This window comes from Diplotaxodon limnothrissa, linkage group LG23, assembly GCF_057381915.1.
Source record: "Diplotaxodon limnothrissa isolate DT_005_m linkage group LG23, D_limnothrissa_male_GT1.1, whole genome shotgun sequence".
Lineage (NCBI taxonomy): Eukaryota > Metazoa > Chordata > Actinopteri > Cichliformes > Cichlidae > Diplotaxodon > Diplotaxodon limnothrissa.
Window position 1 is genome coordinate 16,410,626 of NC_140617.1, and position 18,956 is coordinate 16,429,581.

Here is an 18,956-nt window from a genome sequence, read left to right on the forward strand (position 1 = left end):
CATTCATCTCCATATCAGGAAAATAAGCTTATTTTATTTAAAAAATGACTTTAAAAATGTCTCCTCCCCTATTGTCACACATTTATCATCGTTAAAAATTTACATGAAGAAATTTTAAAAAAAGATTATCTGAAGTACCTTTAAACTTATTTCTTGTTCTCATGTTCTTTTTTTTTTCAGCAAACACCATGTTAGACTAGTGTCATTGTCAAATATGGCCTCTTTTTTCTTTCCCTCTCCTTTTATTCACACTGTTGACTGCTTACCCTTTCCATCTTCATTTGTTTCCTTCATTCCCCTCTTACTGTATTTTGCTCTTCTGTGCTTCCCTTGATTGCTTTATATGAGCAAGAAATCACGTTCATGAAAATAAAATGTCTATATTTCAACACAAAACCCTGGCACTGAACATTGGAATAATCTAAATGGAACTACTGCAAATTATATAATGTCTCAGTTTGGATGCGGTCTTACTTATGCTGTGGATTTGTATTCATTTATTCTACTTCATATTTACCATTTACAGTCTGATGTTATTGGAAACACCAAACACAGTGTTATTGATATGGCTGTCATGTTGCTCGGTGTTATTTTGATAAGGGCTGCATTTCAAGTTAGGATACTGCACACACACACACGTCTTTTGACATGGAATATTACTTGGAATATTCTATATGTCTGTGTGAATATGACTTAAAACAACATCGATTTTCAGAAACCATAAGCTTTGTCATTCTCAACCACCCTAGGGATGTATCCCATTTTCGCCTTGGTACTTCCAGGCACAGATGTTTCTGTATACAACACCGGCCACTTGGTTGTGGCGTTCCATGTATCCCCTGCCTGCTACCATCTTGCACCCTGCTGTTATGTGCTGGATTGGCTCAGGGGCATCTTTGCACAGCCTGTACCTGGGGTCCTTGCCTGGTGTGGTAGACCTCACCCTCTACTGAACTTGTCCTTAGAGCTTGTTCCTGTGCTGCCATGATTAGCGCCTCTGTGCTGTCTTTCAGTCCAGCCATTGGTAGGATTTCTTGATATCAGCCACTTGTTAAGTCTGCCAGTGCGACATGCCATGCATGGTAAGGAGCTTTCTTGTCTTGATGTCAGTGGCATCCACCTCCTCCTTTGGCCAACTGATTAGTCCAGCAGGGTATATGATGACCAGGTGCTGATTGCCCTAGGCACTGCTGAATGGGAATCAGCTGACTTCTGAGGCCTTGACTCACTCTGCAGATGTTTGGTGGTTGTGGTTTTCTTACTGGCCTTTTTATGGTTCCCATTTCCCTATAGGATTCCAAGGTACTTGTAGCTGTCCTCAATGTCTGCAAAATTCTATTCTGGTAGCACAATCTCCTCGGTTCTGCCTACAATCGTCAATTCACTCATGTGGACTTGTGCGCATACACATAATTATAAAGAGTAGAAACACAGTAAAAAAGCTTAATTATACTTCCATCAATATAGAAAGGTTACAGTGCTATCATGGCCAGAGAGTCTCTGCAATCAGTCACTAAAGCAACTGATTTCAGTGATTAACTTAACTTTAATGAAGAGATGAAGTAATCAGTGAAATGAGCTGCAGTGATGTCAAGATGGATGAGAACCTATAGATGATGGGTCACACTGCAACACAGCAGGATCGTGACTGTACACGAAACACCCATCGAAAGCATGTCTGCTACACACAAACAAGCTCATCTAAATTTTCTTATTTAGAGGCAGTTATTACAGGCAGCTGAAGATGAGGGGTTGTTTCTCTAAAGAAAGTGCAAAAATGGGCATTGGCTTTGGTAAGGGAAGTGCCTGCTCTGTGAGATTTTGGTTAAATCCTAAAAAGATTTACGGCCTCATAAGTGAAGCCGTGTCAACACTGGAAGCAATGCACAGCAATGTGGTGACCAAATGCGCATAAAAAGTTAATGACGTTTAGAGACATTCAAGTGGTTAGAGGTAAAAAAAAAAGAAAGAAAAAAAGCTGGTCCAATTGGCAATTACTTAGATAAACTTTTCATTACTACAAGAACAGGTAGTAGATACATTAGAGTTACAAATAGTGAGGACGTGGTCAGCTCTAAATCAGTGATAAGTATCTAGCACTGCTCACACTCCATAAAAAATAAAAGAAAATAATTTAAGAAAGCCAGAAGTCAGACGTTTTACCGAGTAATCTTATCAAGGACACCCATATTCATTTCACGTTCAGCAGCTTTCTCCATGACCAGTTCTCTGGTAGTTTAGTTTTCTTGCACAAAATCCTCTAAAACCCTTCTTTTCAATAACCAAATAGAATAAACATGTATACAGTAGCTTTAACAAGGCTATAAGGTGTGTTTAGGTTTTTGATTATTTTATTAGCACATATAATATGTGTTCTACTGCCAAAGAGCCATTCAGTCAACAAACATGGATAATTTCATTATTTTCATTATAATTTTCATTATTTTTCCAAATATGCAGAGAAAACTGGTACTGTCCACAAAGCATGTCAGATATCAAGACATTTGAACTATGCAAGTTCAAATTTCTGCATTGGTCATTAGCATCACATAAAAATGTACAACAAAAATAATTGACACACTTAGTCAAGCGATAGGCAATTTACAAAGAAACTCACACAAAATAGTAGATGGAGCTAAATAAGCTAAATAGAGACAGATTCACTGTTTTAACAGCCATCATCTGCTAGCTAGTTATCTAAAATTGCAGTTTTCCACAAAGCTTAAAAGTCCACTTTTAAGCTTTTTTTTTTTTAATTCACTTTTGTGTTAATAGCTTGTGATGTATGTTACTGCTTGTTCTGGTGCTAGCACAGCAAGATCTATATCATCTAGATAAGACTAAATCAGCTAGATAAAGATTTGCCATCTGATCATATCACCAAACCGGAATTTGCAGTGATTGCAGTCATAATTTACTCCTAAAATCTCTAAAAACTTAAAAACCACAGGCAGTTGTTCACATTTGAGATATGTGCAGACCTGTATGCAGAAAAGCAACAACCAAAAAAATGTACTTCCATATAGCTCAAAAATGTATTACAGGAGTATAATTAGCAGGAGAGATATAAGTATTAGACAGGCAAAGATACTAGCAGTGACAGCCCATCTTCTAAGGATTTGAACTTAATCCATTTTCTCTCAAAGTAGCTCTGCTTGCTTACACACCTCTTTGAAGTGTAAATTGAAAAAGAATTGGTTGCATAAACTTTCTACAGTGACAAGCTTGGAAAAAAAAAGTCTGTTCTCTTCTGCTGTGACACCCCCTATTTTGCTAAGAAACAAGGCCAAAGATTGGAAATATTATATAATAAACAAAAGGGGACTTAATTAGTTTGTGCAAAGACAGTCACAATTCCAAACAATATGTACACTGATTGTTATTTGTTGAATGTGGGAGCTATTCATGCAAATGTAATAATCACTCAATGTGGGAGATTCCTGCAAACCAAACAGTAATTAATTCACACGAAGATATTTCCCCTGTCTAGTCAAGCAAAGCTGTTTAAATACACTCCCCTTCCGCCATCATCTCCTTAGACTCCCCTTTTTCCTCTTACATCTTTCTCTGTCTTCAGAAGTCCTTTCATGTGTCTCTTTTGCTTTGTCTGCTCCCGTCTTAGTTTTGCTATCCCAGACTCAACATAAAGTCAGATAGCTTTTTTTCACAGTTTTCTGTGCCTTATAAAGTAAATAGTAAAAAAAGAATGATCAGACTCTAGGTTAAGCAAATATTGGAATATCCACTGAACCAAACTATAGATACCTAAAGTATCTATCTATTTGTAAAGAGTCCATAAATAACAGATTTTTATCATAACATATGATTGTGAATATAGAATCATTATCGTAATTGATGACGGAGATGACTGGAGTAACCCTAAATGCCATCAGTTTCAATGAATGGCAATATAAAACTACATACTACCCCCTTCAAAGTGTAGTAATGATCACATTTCACCTTTAACTGTGAAGCTTTTTCAATAATAGCCTTGAAGTTGTGGGTGTAAATGGGAAGGATTGTTGAAGTAAAATTATAGAGAAACAAGAGAAAATGATTAAGAATATTTGCTACAATAATTTATCATTTATTTGTGGCTAACCACATCTATTGGACTGGATCCAGGGAAAAGTCCTGATGTATTTGCAAATTTGAACCAGAGAAAGAGGGATGATGGCACAGGGGCCTGCTGTTTGTCTACACAAGTTTCTGTTGTTCTATGTTGAGGTCTGCTTTTATTCATACATATACTATTGATACAGGGGTATCTGTAAAATGGCCTGTATTTGTATAGCGCTTTACTTAGTCCCTATGGACCCCAAAGCACTTTACACTACATACAGCCATCCACCCATTCACACACACACATTCACAGTCTCAGTCTCAGTCTTGCCCAAGGACACAACGACTGAGACTGTCGGAGCCGGTGGTCAAACTGCCAGCTCTTGAGCCGCAATTGCCCCATCTGTAGCTCAGGAGGTAAAGCATAATCTAATCAGAAGGTTGGTGGTTCAATCCATGGCTGCTCCAGTCTACATGCCAAATATCCTTGGGCAAGATACTAACCTCAACTTTCTCTCTGAGAAAGCACTTAAGCTTAGGTGGGAAAAAGTGCTGGTGTGAATGGGTGAATGTTGCATAAAGCGCTCTGGAAGAGTACAAAAGCACTATAAAGGAATCAATTCATTTACCACACATGCATCACTATTTCTAAAATTGCAATCATCATCATCATCATCATCATCATCATCTTTGTTTATAAAGCACTTTAAAACAACCACAGCTGATGCAAAGTGCTGTACATTGGAACTAAATAATAAAATCTGCATGAATTGTGTTTAGCTTTGCCACCTTTACCTTACCCTTGTAATATTTCATATAGATAATTCTTTCTGCCTTCTTTCTTTAGTTTTAAACTGCATTCTGATTTTTTCCACAGCATCCCAACAAACTGTTTTTCCCATTATTAAAGAAAGCCTAAATATATCCTTAATGGAAACTGAGAGGAATTGATACGTGAGGGCTAGTTTTAGGGTTGTTTGTCACAACCCCCCCCCCCCCCCAAAAAAAAAAAAACTGCCGCTAGTGCTACCTCTCATCTTTCTAGATGATCCAGTTAGGGTATGTCCTAGAAGACTTCCTTCTCTAGTGATCGGATTCCTTACCATGAGGTAATGGTACTTTTTTGACATTTTTATCAGATGCTATTACTAATATTACCAATTTGAAAATCCTGTGTGGTCCTGTTCTCGAGTTATTGTGTTCACAAAGCTGGGTGTCCATAATGTCTACAAAGACCATGACGTATGTACATTCTATTTTAGCACCATTTTTTAATGCAGACCACTCCTCTAATTTCATGCTTCACCTATCTAAAACATTAGTCATATGTGTTGATGTTCTTAGTTAAAATAAATGACAAACTCTTCCATGAAGGACTGACAGGAGCAACAAATAACCATTTAAATTCACTGATAACTGCGATGGAGAAAAACCTCATCATTCACACAGATGGTAGAGATGTAGTGTGTAAGTGTGTGTGTGGGTAGCTTTGGTGGTTATGGAAGGTTGGATGGGGGTGTTTCTGGCACCATGAAATATAAATGTGAGAAAATAAATTATAAAAAGCATGGAAAACTCAGAGAGAAACCATGGTGACATGATTGTTTCAGTTCAGTGGCAAAGCCTGTTATCTCACACAGACACATACACCCAGGCATCCTGTGATCCTTTGGCTTGGAGAAAACAACGTTCAGGTTGGAGGTTTGTATCAGTATTAGAAAAATAAATAAATTAAAAAAATAAAAAAAGATTTGTTACCTGCTACTTTTTTATCTCTCATTTTCTCCCCTTTCTCTCTTTCTGCTATCTCTGGATCTTTTCTTTCTTCTTTGGCTATAAATAGATCAGTGTCTGGCTAGAAGGTAACAAGTGAAAATAATAGTGAAGTTAGGGGCCCTCAGACGGGTAGACAGAGACTTCCTCTCTGTCCACCTGTGTTACTTCTTTTAAAAAAATCATTCGGCCCTACTCCATCATAGCCATATTGCTTTCCCTTTATGATAATACCATTGATAACGCAATTAGTCTGTACATAAACCTTACTGAGCTGAATAGTGTTTTTGAAAGAGTGGTTTCAAAGAAAAGCGTTTAATTCAAGAAGGGCAATGTAAATTTTGAAACTGGGGGCTTACTTTTGAAGGGCATCTATCTTGTCAGCGGTAATTCCTTTTAACAACTCCTCCAGCAGGTCGGAGCTGTCGGGTGGCAGAACAGGTGATTTGATAGTAGATGTGTGAGTAAACCAACCAATCAGGGCACCAAGGACAAAAAGAGCCACCCCTGCCAGGAAGTATCTACAAAGAAAAGAAGGGAGCAATCACATATTAATGTTAAAGTTATTCTATTATATAAGCAATCAAAGATGCTATTAAGATGTATTAGATATATTTGTATAATGTAATAATCAGTATCATCTGGCTTTAGCTAGGAATGTATATATCTTTTGATCTTGGCCTATCCCTGAGTCATACTGAAAAAAATCTGTTATGTTTACAAAATGTAAATACCTTAATTTCTAAAGACAACCAAAGCTTGCAGCTGCTTAAGGTGTTATCTGATGTTCACAGCCTATCTGATGCATATTTAGTTTTGGCTTTATATATTATTTATTATCCAGATAATTAGTTTACCCTTCTTAATCTATCTGAGACCTAGGTAAAGAACTGCTGTAGAATATCCATACACTAAATTGAGATCTACACCTACATACATGCCAATATAAAGTGGATTTTTTTTGTGTGATTATTTTTTTAAACACTGAGAATAACTTTTTGTTCATTAATAAACAAATTTAAAAAATCAGTGCTGACTATTTAACAACATTAAACAGCCTGTATTTTGCATATGCCGGACTCGATCAGTCCTGCAACCGAAGTCAGTCCTTTATAACGCAGACTTCTTCTTGCTTTTAATCATATTAACTATATTGCTGAAAATCTCATTGTAGTACACTTTCTAAGACTTATTATCTTCTTGATTTAAAAAACACATTTGGATATATGTGTATGGTAATATGTGCTTCTGACATTGAAGATTAGATGAAGAAGTTGGAAACACAATTTGGAGAAAAGTGCATTGCTCACACCCCCCTGTAAGTCCCTAAATGAGTTGAAACAATGGTTTATTTGTAAATAAAATTCAGTCTTATTTGGCAGCTTGTTTATTTCAGAACCACCAAACATTTATTACGAAACATTATAACAAAAAAATGAAAGTAACAACTGATAACTCTGGTCATAAGTACTCCTCATAAACTTACTGTTGTCTTGAGGAAATACAGATCAATAGAGTCATCTAACTAAGTTGAGAGTCTTAAAAGTAAAACAATGCTTGCACATAATGTAAAGTTTAATATTCAAAAGGCATTCTAGCAGGTGCTGTCAATTACAGGACGTCTAAGAACACAGGGACCATTCCCAAACTTTCTCGTATAGTACATTAATGGCACTGAGTAGGGTAATATAGATACAGTATGTAATAATTAGACATGGAAGAAGGAGCGAGAGGAAGAAGTAAATTCAGTGAAACATTCAGATTAGATGATGTTTAGCGTCAGCAGTGAGAGGAAAAAGGACAAGGACTTTTTTAGTTCCACTTTCAATTCAATTAATATGCAGGGAACAAATATTCATTGGTATAGACACGAATGGCAAGAGTCATATAATAAAAACAGATAAATGTCATCAGTGTTGGGTGTAACGAATACCAAAGATGCAATAAGAATAATGTAATGACATTACATTTATCAGTAACGCAGTAATGTAACAGTGCATTACTCTACTAAAATCAGTAATTACATTATGGTTCCAATTGTGCTGTTATTTGCATTTTTTGCAGCTGATTTCAGTTTGTTTGAAGGGACAGGGAAACTAAGAAGTGGTTGACACTTTTTTAAGGGTTAGGGAAATGGACAGTGTTTTTTTTATGGAGTAATGCAAAGGTTGATCTCATAAGTTAGACAAGAGGAAAAAAATGTTTCCTGGACCAGTGTTTTCATTACCTTCTAGCAAATGAAGGCCCTGAATGCCTTGTCCACAGAGTTTAAACGATAAAATTTGACTGCATGGGTTAAAATTTAACTCACTCCAAAATTGCATTACTACTCTTTCCTTGCTTATTTGTTTTTTTTTTAAATTATAATAATGCTATTGCAAAGTTTTGTCAAAGGCAAGATATAGAGCAAAAGTATGTTGTAATAACCAAGAAACGCAATGGCATCCATTCTGAAATTACACCATATTTATTTTATAGCTTCATGGTTCTATTTTCCAGTCTTATTTGTTCCCATATTTAAACTCCTATATCTTATTCATTATCATCTGCTACATCATTGTAATGCATAAACTGTCAATATGATCTAAGTTCAAAAGTGAAAGAAATTCTACAAAGGTGAGTGTGGGCAGGTACAGTGCTTCTTAAATTACTTGACTAGGAAACAGTGCAGCCGTCTTTGTCCTTTATGTCCAGGAGCCCTGGTGAAGTGGGAGATGTAGTTGGGATCTTCTTGAAGTCGTTCAAATCGTCCATGTGGTGAAACTGATACAGAGGGCTGGATGGGTTCCATCAGTTCAGGGTCAGGGTCAGGACCAGGGTCTGAACACCCTGAAATTATAGCATTGAACACAATTAAAGTCAACATTACAGCATTACTGTCACAGGAGTTCGTGTGTGGAACAATTGTAAAGATGAAGTTAAAAAAAAGTACAACGCTACATAACTTCATAAGATTAAAAACAATAAACAGCACGAATATAGAAAATGTGTCCCTCTGTGATGGAGCAGTATAATTGTATTCTAATGAAGCTTGTCTTCATTTATGTTGATCAAGGTGAGAGTAACCCAAGCTGAAAGTATTCATTAAGGTATTTGTTACACTTCATAAACGCATGGCACAACATAGAAGAGCCACCTCCACAGGACAAGACTTGGCTGTCCATCCGCATCTAAAGGATAAAGGACACTCTTTCGAGGATGCCAATGTTGACATTTTGGACAGAGAGGACAGATGGTTTGAAAGAGGAGTGAAAGAAGCCATCTATGTCCACTGTGCATGACCATCTTTGAACAGAGGCGGGGGTTTACGACATCAACTTTCTGCCATCTATAATCCAGTTTTGAGATCCCTTCCCAGACGCCTTAACGCCCACTCACATCCTGGGCCATCTGACCTCAGGAAATCACATGATAGGGTGGGGCTAGGTTTCACAATGAGCTCACCCGGAACTTTGGCTGATTATGACCCACACCCGTTTTAACACCTTGGCTCATGTGATTAGGTAGAGGATCACTAGGTGGTCCATTGTACCTCGTGGGGGGATACTCCCACAGGGCTTAAATCTGGGACTCTCCACCATTTGACCTTAGAACTGAAGAAGTTTCTCAGATGAGAGGGGAAACGTCTTCAAGCAACTTAAAGAAATCCAGCCGCTTTTCTTTCCAAGCTCCTTAGAGTATTCGTTACATGGATATAATTTCAAACACAACTCAGTTTATAAAACAAATATAAAGAGATCATTTTTACAAGGCACATGTATTTAGTGGGGTCTTAATCACAGGGTTTATAGGCCAATGTAAAAATGTAGCTCGTTTTGGTTTGTAAAAGTGTTTTATGAGTGCATTGTATGTGTGTAGACTTGTATATAGTTATGAATGATCATTTTAGTTATATTTACATGTTCAAAATAAAAGTATCAATTAATCAATCAGTCATGAGATTAAAAGGGTTCAATATTTTTGTTAGTTAGTTAGTTTGTTTTCTCTGCCAAAACCATAACATTGCATCAAACTCAGTTTAGGGAGGTAAATGCTAACATGCTGAACTAATGTCAAATAAATAACCATTGTGAGCATATTAGCACATCATCATGGAATTAATCTCAGGCAATAATAAAGCCAATCATACTGAAAAGAATTTGAAACTCAGTCTTTTTAACCACAGGCAGATTGGATTGGGTTATAACTTTCTAATATGTACCTTTTACTGTAATTAGGAGAAAACAGACAAAATAATCAATATTTGGTTTTCAGTCGTTAAACTGATTAGCCTACTTGCTTCAGAAGGCATAGGATAGAGAGCTTTTGCTTATACTGAACTTCAGGCACAACTTAAACGGAGACATTCAAAGCTTAGAAACTCAAGTTTTGCTTTAGGGTACTTAAAAGGTTTTAAAACCATTAGCAGATATCTTATCAAACAGAAAGTGTTAAAGGGAATTGCAAATGAAATGAAATCAAACCTCACCTGATCTCTGGCAGTCTATATGTTGCATCTGCATGCGGTCCATGCTTGGCCCCGGTTCCTGCAGCTCTTCCTTGTCCAGATCCCAGTCAAGGTCTAGACCTCCAGAGCAGTGCAGAACCTCACCGACCAGCGGACCACCCTGGGCATCACACACCTTCCTATATGCCATTATCTTACCTGAAACACACATGTAAATAATTAAAACTGGTTTTATTTTATATAATAACAAGTTTCAAATGAATAAGAAATGTTTCTGATGCTATAAAAAAAATAAAATTGTTTCATGAAGGAAACATTAAAATCCTCGTACAACCCTGGGTGCAAATGTTTCCATGTTATTTGTTATTGAGATCACAGGACTTTCATTCTTTTGCCTTTTCTTATATTTAATACCACTATGAATGTGAGCTATAAATCACTTGCTTCAGCTGAAACAGAGCATAATAGATCAGCCTTCCTTAAAAGCATCATCTCCTCTCGTTATCTGAAAGTAAAAATAAAAAGGAAAAAACATATACAATGGTTGCAACAACTTTTAATGACCAAAAAAGTAAGCAGATTCTTAGAGCAGTCCATTTTAGACAATGATAGCATATTGCATATATTGACATACGCAGTGTCTACTGAGACTTATTTGGAAGTAAGCCAGGCAGTGTGCAATGAAAGTCCACCACCTGGGTCGGATTAAAACTGCCTCATTTGACTTAAGGTAATGGATGTTACATTCGTGTGGGACAAAGAATAAAATTTGATAAATGTGGTTAAAAGCTGCTTGGGTTAAGTGACTGACCAGAGCCTCTCAGCACACAATTATGAAGAGTAAAAGCACCACAGGGGGCTGCGATTCATTTATACACATTAAAATGACAGAGAGAAGGCCGGTTACAAGCTGTTAAGGCAAGTTAAGTAGTGGATCTAAGTAAATGTAAGTGTGTGTGTGTGTGCAAGTTTGTGTTTATGGATGCAGAATTTGTCGAGACTGTAGGATAGTATACGTGTTGGTTGTGTTTTGGCCAGTAAAACCAACTCTGGGTTCAATACAGCTCCTTAACAGCATCATTAAATCTCAGTGTGGCTGGTATCACATGCATGCATTGACTGCGTGTCTGTTTGTGTATGTGTCTGTGTTATCTGAGTGAAGATCAGGTTTATAAAATCTCCCAGCTAGTGTCTCAGCATGTCATCAAGTTTAACGGTGCTTTTTATACGCTATTCCATCAAAGTCCACCATGAATGGGCAAATGAACTGCCCAATCAATAACCGCTTGTGGTAGGATAAAAAAAAGAGAGAGAGAGAGAGAGAGAGAATAAATAAAGAACAGCACCAGACTGGTTGTCAAACTTACTGGCCCTTATTCTGCATACATTGACCAGTTCATACTTGGCAGCTTATTCAATGCTAACTGGTTCAAAGAAAAACGAAAGAAGAAAGGACACAAAAAGATAATCATGTTGACATGAAAGTTGGTGATGCGGGTTTGAAATAGCAACTAAATTGGTTGCGAATAAGTTACAACTCTTCTCATTACTACAGTCATTTTTGTGTAATTGTACTTATCTTAAGCCTTTTTATACTGTAATGTTACTTGTCCTTAAGTATTCTTTACACTAGGCCATTTAATTTTAAAATTATTATTAGCAATTGAATGGGCTTACAACTGTGGTTACTTTAACCCCCTTTCAAGAGTTGCTCCAGACAAACTTTGGGTGTGGATGTGTCCCAGAAGGGGTTCCACACTCAGCGTTGCTAAACAGTGATGCTGGACCTCTTTCTGTACACAATTTTATCAAGCTGAAGAGAATAAATAAAAAGGGGCAGGAAGTCGGAGTCAGGAAAAAAAGGAAAAACTATGCACAGAACAAACATCAGAAATGTGCCCGGTGTGAGTCAAAGCCATGCTAAGGATGCAAGATGCTACTCACAGAGATAAAGCCAGATGACATTTGACCTCATCTTAACAAACATCTCAACAAATAAAATATTTTGTATTTATTTTTCAAGTTTTACAATGCAATATACAGATATATACAAGATAAGCCTCTGTGATTGACTGCTATGTTTATCGTCACCAGACACATGACTACATGTATACAGTATAACAGTCAGCATTAACAATGCCAATAATAACTACAAGTAAATCAACAAACATATAAAGAACAGTATATTTTGTGTTTTTTTTCCTTTCTTTGTATTAGCAGAGGCAATTATTGCACTTACCCTAAAAACCAAAATAACAAAAGAACACAACAATTGTTGGTTATACTAATGATTGTGATTTTATCGTTTTATAGCTCAGAGGAGCTGTGAATCGATTACAGATCTGAATTGTCCCTGTTTAGACACTGCATCGGTTTCTTTTTTAGTGATTACAAAGGGGGATTTAGATAGAGAGGAGACATGTGAGTGTGACAATTATATGAAGAGTTTTAGAGAAGAGAGAAGACGGATACAGTGAAAATGGTACAAAAGCAGTGGCAGAGATACAAAGAAACATAGTTGAAAACAGGAAGCAAGGAAAGAACAGAGTGTTTATAGATGAATAAGAGAGAGTAAAAAGCACAGGAAAGAGGTCTGGGAGTTCCTTGGCATCAATCTTCAATGCTCTACCACACTTTCATTACTTCTAGCTCAATGCAGATGAAGGCTCCTCTCAGTAAAATGGAACAAAAGTTCATTTAACTGCTGACCTTCTGTTACAGCCTCACACACAATGCAGTGGCTTTCACTTGATACCTATCACTGCAGGAGTTATAAGATTCCCTCTCTTTTTTATCTTTTTTTGTACATGTAATTTAACTTGTTGCATTTTTCATATCGATTTTTCATGTGACATCCACAGATTTAAAATATATATGTATATACATATATATTCGCACAACACAATATTGATCATGTTACTGAAAGTGTATGTTAAAAGATGTTCAGTATATCTTAAGTTTCCATATATGTACTTCAGACTGAATTCCATGGACAGAAAAGACGTGTGCAGTCCCACTTCCACCAGGGCGACACACGGAGTATGTGGCACGGACTACGCACCATTACGGACTACAAAGCCAGGGACACTGCGCTGATCAACGCTGGCTCTGCATTCACCAACGAGCTGAATCAGTTCTACGCCCGTTTCAAGGTTAGCCAGGCGGCTAATGCTATCTACCGCCTGACTACCGAGGACAGTGACGTCATCAGCGAGAGACCGGTGACCAGCATCGCGGAGCATGACGTCCGAGCGGCACTGAGGAGAGTGAACACAAGGAAAGCGGCGGGGCCAGACGGCATCACCGGCCGTCTGCTGCGCTGCTGTGCTGACCAGCTAGCAGGTGTGTTCACTTACATCTTCAACGAGTCCCTGGCGAAGTCTGTGGTCCCCACATGCTTCAAAAGATCCACCATCATCCCTGTGCCCAAGAACAGCAAACCCTCATCCCTGAACGATTACCGGCCAGTTGCACTGACCTCGGTAGTAATGAAGGTGTTTGAGAGGCTGCTGAAGAACATCATCTCCTCCTCCATCCCAGACACCACAGATCCGCTGCAGTTCGCCTACAGATCCAACAGATCCACAGAGGATGCCATCGCCCACGTCCTACACACCACTCTCAGCCATGTGGACAAGATACAGGGTAACTATGTGCGAATGCTGTTTGTTGATTACAGTTCAGCGTTTAACACAATAGTGCCCTGCAGACTGTTCACAAAGCTGAGGGATCTGGGACTTAACAGCCGTCTGTGTGCATGGGTGTTGGACTTCCTCACTGGCAGAACTCAGGTGGTGAGGGTGGGCAGGTGCTTCTCCAACAGCATCACCATCAACACAGGAGCACCTCAGGGATGTGTCCTCTCGCCACTGCTCTACTCCCTCTACACTTCAGACTGTGTGGCCACCCATGGCTCCAACACCATTGTGAAGTTTGCTGACGACACAGTGGTGTTGGGTGCCATCTCCAACAATGATGAGGCGGCCTACATGGATGAAGTGAAGAATCTGGCATCGTGGTGCCAGGACAACCACCTCCAGCTGAACGTCAGCAAGACCAAGGAGCTGGTGGTGGACTTCAGAAGGGGTCAGCACAGAGACTACAAACCCATTATCATCAATGGAGCTCCAGTGGAGAGGGTGCAATCCTTCAAGTATCTTGGTGTCCACATCTCCTCAGACCTGACATGGGCTGCCCACATTCAGGTCCAGACCAAAAAGGCTAGGCAGCGCCTGTATCACCTACGACAACTGAGGAAGTTCAGGGTCTCTCCAAAGATCCTCAGGATTTTCTATACAGGCGCTGTGGAGAGCATCCTCACACAGAACATGACATCGTGGTTTGGGAACAGCTGTGTGAAGGACCAAAAAGCTCTCCAGAGAGTGATCCGTACAGCAGAACGCTGCTGCAGGATTGCTCTCCCCCCGCTTCAGGACACCTACACCAGGAGATGCCGGACTAGAGCAGCGCAGATACTGAAGGACCCGTCCCATCCTGGCAACAAACTGTTCCAACTTCTGCAATCTGGTAGAAGGTTCCGCATCTTCCGGGCAAGGACAGAGAGACTCAAGAGGAGCTTCTATCCCCAAGCCATCCGTGCCCTAAACACACACACCCGCCCTCTCACATCATCTATAACTGACTGAGACAGGACTCTCTTCCAGACACTAAACCAAGGCACAATGTACATTTCAATTCCTTTAATTTTAAATATGTTTATATTGTCTATCCTGTAAAATAGTCAGATGTCTATTCATATTAATGTACAGAATTCACCTGCTTGCTGCTACTACTGCACATTCACCCAATGTATATACTACATATATATATATATATATATATATATATATATATATATATATATATAATGTTTCTCCTCTACACCCCCCCCCCCCCCCCCCCCCCCCAATTTTTTTGCACATGTCGAGGAGCGTGTCAGGCTACATTTCACTGTGTGTTATACTTGTATAACTATGCATGTGACAAATAAAGAACCTTGAACCTTGACAAAAAGTATAAATAAATGGACAAATAACCATCTATTTTTACTATCTTTCTATTGACATTAGGAAAAGCAAAAATCTGGATAACTTTACCAGCATCATTGACATCACAAATTGATGTTGATTGATTGTTGCTGTTCATGTCAATTATTGAGTGATTTTCAACTTTTCCTGTACATCTTAATCCAAAATTGTATTAAACATGGTGTCACTTAATTTAGCATTAATTTGGCAATTTGGTTCACTCCTCCCAGTATTTGTCTTAAAATAAATTTTTTGATTTACTGAAGGCTTCTTGATTTCTCTAATCCACACAAAGACACATTGTTTTTTTTCTGTTAATTTTATTCTTAGAAATGTGCAATGCTAACCACTGCTGTCTTTAAAGTTCCTGAAAGTTAAAATAAGAAATCCTGACAAACTGTAATACCAATAATCCCTTAAATACATAATATGCCTGTTAATAAAAGTAACCATTTAATTAAACTGACATTCTAATTTAATTTCCAATTATCAACATTAATCAAAAGTAGTTGAATAAAACACGATTACATTAATCACCATTATTCCAGTGGAGTTTTAAGTACACAATCAGCAAACTGTTGGTGTCACACCTGAGCAAACCACAAAAATCTCAAACTCAAGATAACTATTGCTCTTCGTCCAACACCCACTCCACTCTTTGTCAGTTCGAGTTAGATGCCGTCTCCCAGCTGTAACCAAAACTACATCACCACACTTTAAAGCTCTTTTTCAATAAATGATGTAGCGAGGGGGCAACTTTTGCCCGTGGGTTTGCCTGAACATGTCACAGAATTTTTAAGGCTCGTTATGCTTTCAGAAGTAAAACAAAATGTTGCTCTTTGAGCTCACGGCTTCATTTCGAAGTGTAACAACACTTGACAGTGCCAGTGTATTGCCATCTGTATGCCTTTTCTGACTTGATCTTAATTGAGATGACAGACACATCATTTCAGAGGATGTAGGCATAGCAGCTACATTTCTCTAACAAATTAAAAGCATTTGTGCAGTAAAAGGTTCATATAAAATTCAAAGCATATAGGAAAAGTGCAGCATTCAACTATCGACACTAACTTCATACATTTATCATTTATTTATAATCGTCATTATATCAGACCTTTACATTAAATTGTACTTTTAGAAACCAACAATAATTTCAGTGATAATCTGCAGTTAAATTTGAGAAAAAAATAATCCAATTAGAGATTGACATTAAGAAAATGTAACTTAGGAAGGATCATAAGCTACGCTTTTTGCTGAGCAATGACTTGAGTGCAATATCTATGACACATCAGCATTTAAATGGAAAAACTTCTCAAACTCAGTTTTATTCAATGGAATTGAAGTTCATGGAGGAAAAATAAATCTCTGAACGTTTTGCTGGATATGGATTTGATGCAAGTTTGCAATGTTTAGCTGTACATTACTAGCTGTAGACAAGGTTTATTGTTCTGCTTACAACTAGGCTAACTTACTTTAAAAGCTGCTGTGACTGACTAGCATTAACAAGTTCCTTGGTTACAGTGTTGTGTATAATATCTAGCCCCTCATTTTATCGTTTGTTTTTTCATATTTTAGGAATTTATTTAAAATTTTCACTAGTGCTAGTTTCACTGCTAGTTTCAATTGTGTGTTGTTTATATTATATAATTTACATTGGTGAAGTAGAAGTAGTAGATGTCTTATTAGATCGATTTTATAGCAACATATTTTAGGCAAATATGCTAAGACATAAAAAAACATGTTGAGCAGCCATAGTGAGGGAGAAAACTGCCCAAAACAATTACGTAGTTTGTTCAATGAGTCTTAAATGGCTCTATTATGTGCAATTACAATTCAAAGTAGGCTTTTTAATAGCAATCAATTTCAGAGTCAAACCAAGAACTAATTTTGCATAGCAAATGAAACGCCTGATGCAAAAGCTACTCTTTGACCTTCAGAGAGAGCGCTCCATAATCAGACAGATCTGTTGCTTTGAAGAGGTGTAGAACAATAGCACTGGTATGCTGGGACAAAGACCCTCATCAAATTGTTCTTCTGATATGAAATACTTGCACAGGTATTTGTGTAAGATTACTATTTATATAGCAGGACAAATGCAGGCTTGAGGAACAAAGTTGTCATTCATCTTTTGTCTTTCAGCTCTAAGCAGATTGACAGGCCATCTGCTGTATCTGCTACCTTTCACTACTATTCGCCTCTCATTCATAAATTACTGCATCGCCAGTTTGCTCTAGACACAGCTGAATACACTTAGTGTGATCAGGGCAGAGACAAAGAGTGAGAGAGAAAGAAAGAATATTTTCCCAAACACTTCTCCTCACCAATCATTTCATTTGACACGACCTTGTCAGCTGCCGTACTTACAGAGCAGGAAGTATGCTGTCAATCATGGATTTCCTTCTCCCTGCCACAGAGAAGCACAGACCACAAATTATTCATTTTTTTCACATAAATCATGCATTAAAAAACCTCAAATTTGCCATTCACTGTATACTTTCAGATCCACGAATACTGTACAATACACACAAATTATAAAATCATTTCCACCCTGATGCGTGTCCCAGTAGTATTCTAGGTTAATGCAAGAAAGGGTAAGACCACCGGGGACAAATAAGAAGAGCAAACAGCAGTGTAATGGAATAATCAAGCATCTCCATTAAGTTCACATTCTGTGGTGGTTGGTAGCAAATGAGGTCCTTGCATGAGTGGGAGTGCTAAAATGCAGGCTTATTTGCTAACAGATACATGGGACTGTCTGGTTTAAGTCAGTATTTAGGAAAAAAATAACAATCTTTTTTTTTTTTTTTTTTTTTGGTACGATGGCATTTTACTTCATGCCATGCATTTTCCTTAACTTTGGAAGCATAAGTGAAAGGAGCCTTTAATGTCCCAATGTAAACCTTTTACACTCTAAACTTCTAACAAGGGTTGTATTCGGTTATATTCTCAATGTGCAACATATCCCCATTCTAATGGGTCATCTATTATTTATCCATATCATTGTGGATTTCGTACAGCTTTAAGGTTAAAACTCATGTCACAGCTTGCAAAGCAAAATACAGCCACATCCTTACAAACTCCAGATAATATTGCTGATATAATTTTTCACACTTATGTGACTCAAGGTTTAGGGAGAGAATACTGTTAATATAATTTAATCTGACCATGAATTCTACAAAGTGCATCAGTATAATAAGCAATGAATTCAATGTTCAACATTAACCCTCTTCTGCAGAGCATTGGCCTTTGGCAACAGAAATTTTCTTAAGCCAAATGTCTAGTTAATGCTTTTAGAAATGATTAAAACAAAACAAAATTGGTCAAGCAGCATTTGAAAAAAGCACGTTTTTGATACTTGTCACAGGAGGACATGCTGTAAGATGAAGGGAAGATTATTTGCCTTAAAAATGTATTAAAATGATATGACATAAACTATAAAATAAAACAATGTGATTTGTTTGTGTGTGTGTGCAAGGTCTGTGTAGAGACTGTCCCATTTAAGTTTTCTTCATTTTGTCTGTTTAGAATTGTGTTTTTTTCTGCCTTCTCAGGGCAACACTGTTTGGCAATGGTGACTTTTTAAGCATACCCACAAATGTGTTTAAATATATTTGCATTTTTATTTACTTCACTGCTTTAAACATTTT

At 37.7% G+C, this 18,956-nt stretch overlaps 1 protein-coding gene across 1 annotated transcript in view; it reads right to left on the reverse strand.

The window, feature by feature from the left end:
- The window catches only part of naaladl2 (N-acetylated alpha-linked acidic dipeptidase like 2), a 341,534-nt gene extending 331,062 nt beyond the window's left edge, over positions 1–10,472 (reverse strand). The window contains exons 1-3 of the mRNA XM_085348789.1: positions 10,304–10,472; positions 8,487–8,664; positions 6,195–6,356 (exon numbers count right to left, since the gene is read on the reverse strand). Of these exons, the coding sequence (XP_085204915.1) occupies positions 6,195–6,356; positions 8,487–8,664; positions 10,304–10,472 (509 nt within the window). The remainder of the gene's footprint in view (positions 1–6,194; positions 6,357–8,486; positions 8,665–10,303) is intronic.
- Positions 10,473–18,956: the final 8,484 nt, after the last annotated feature.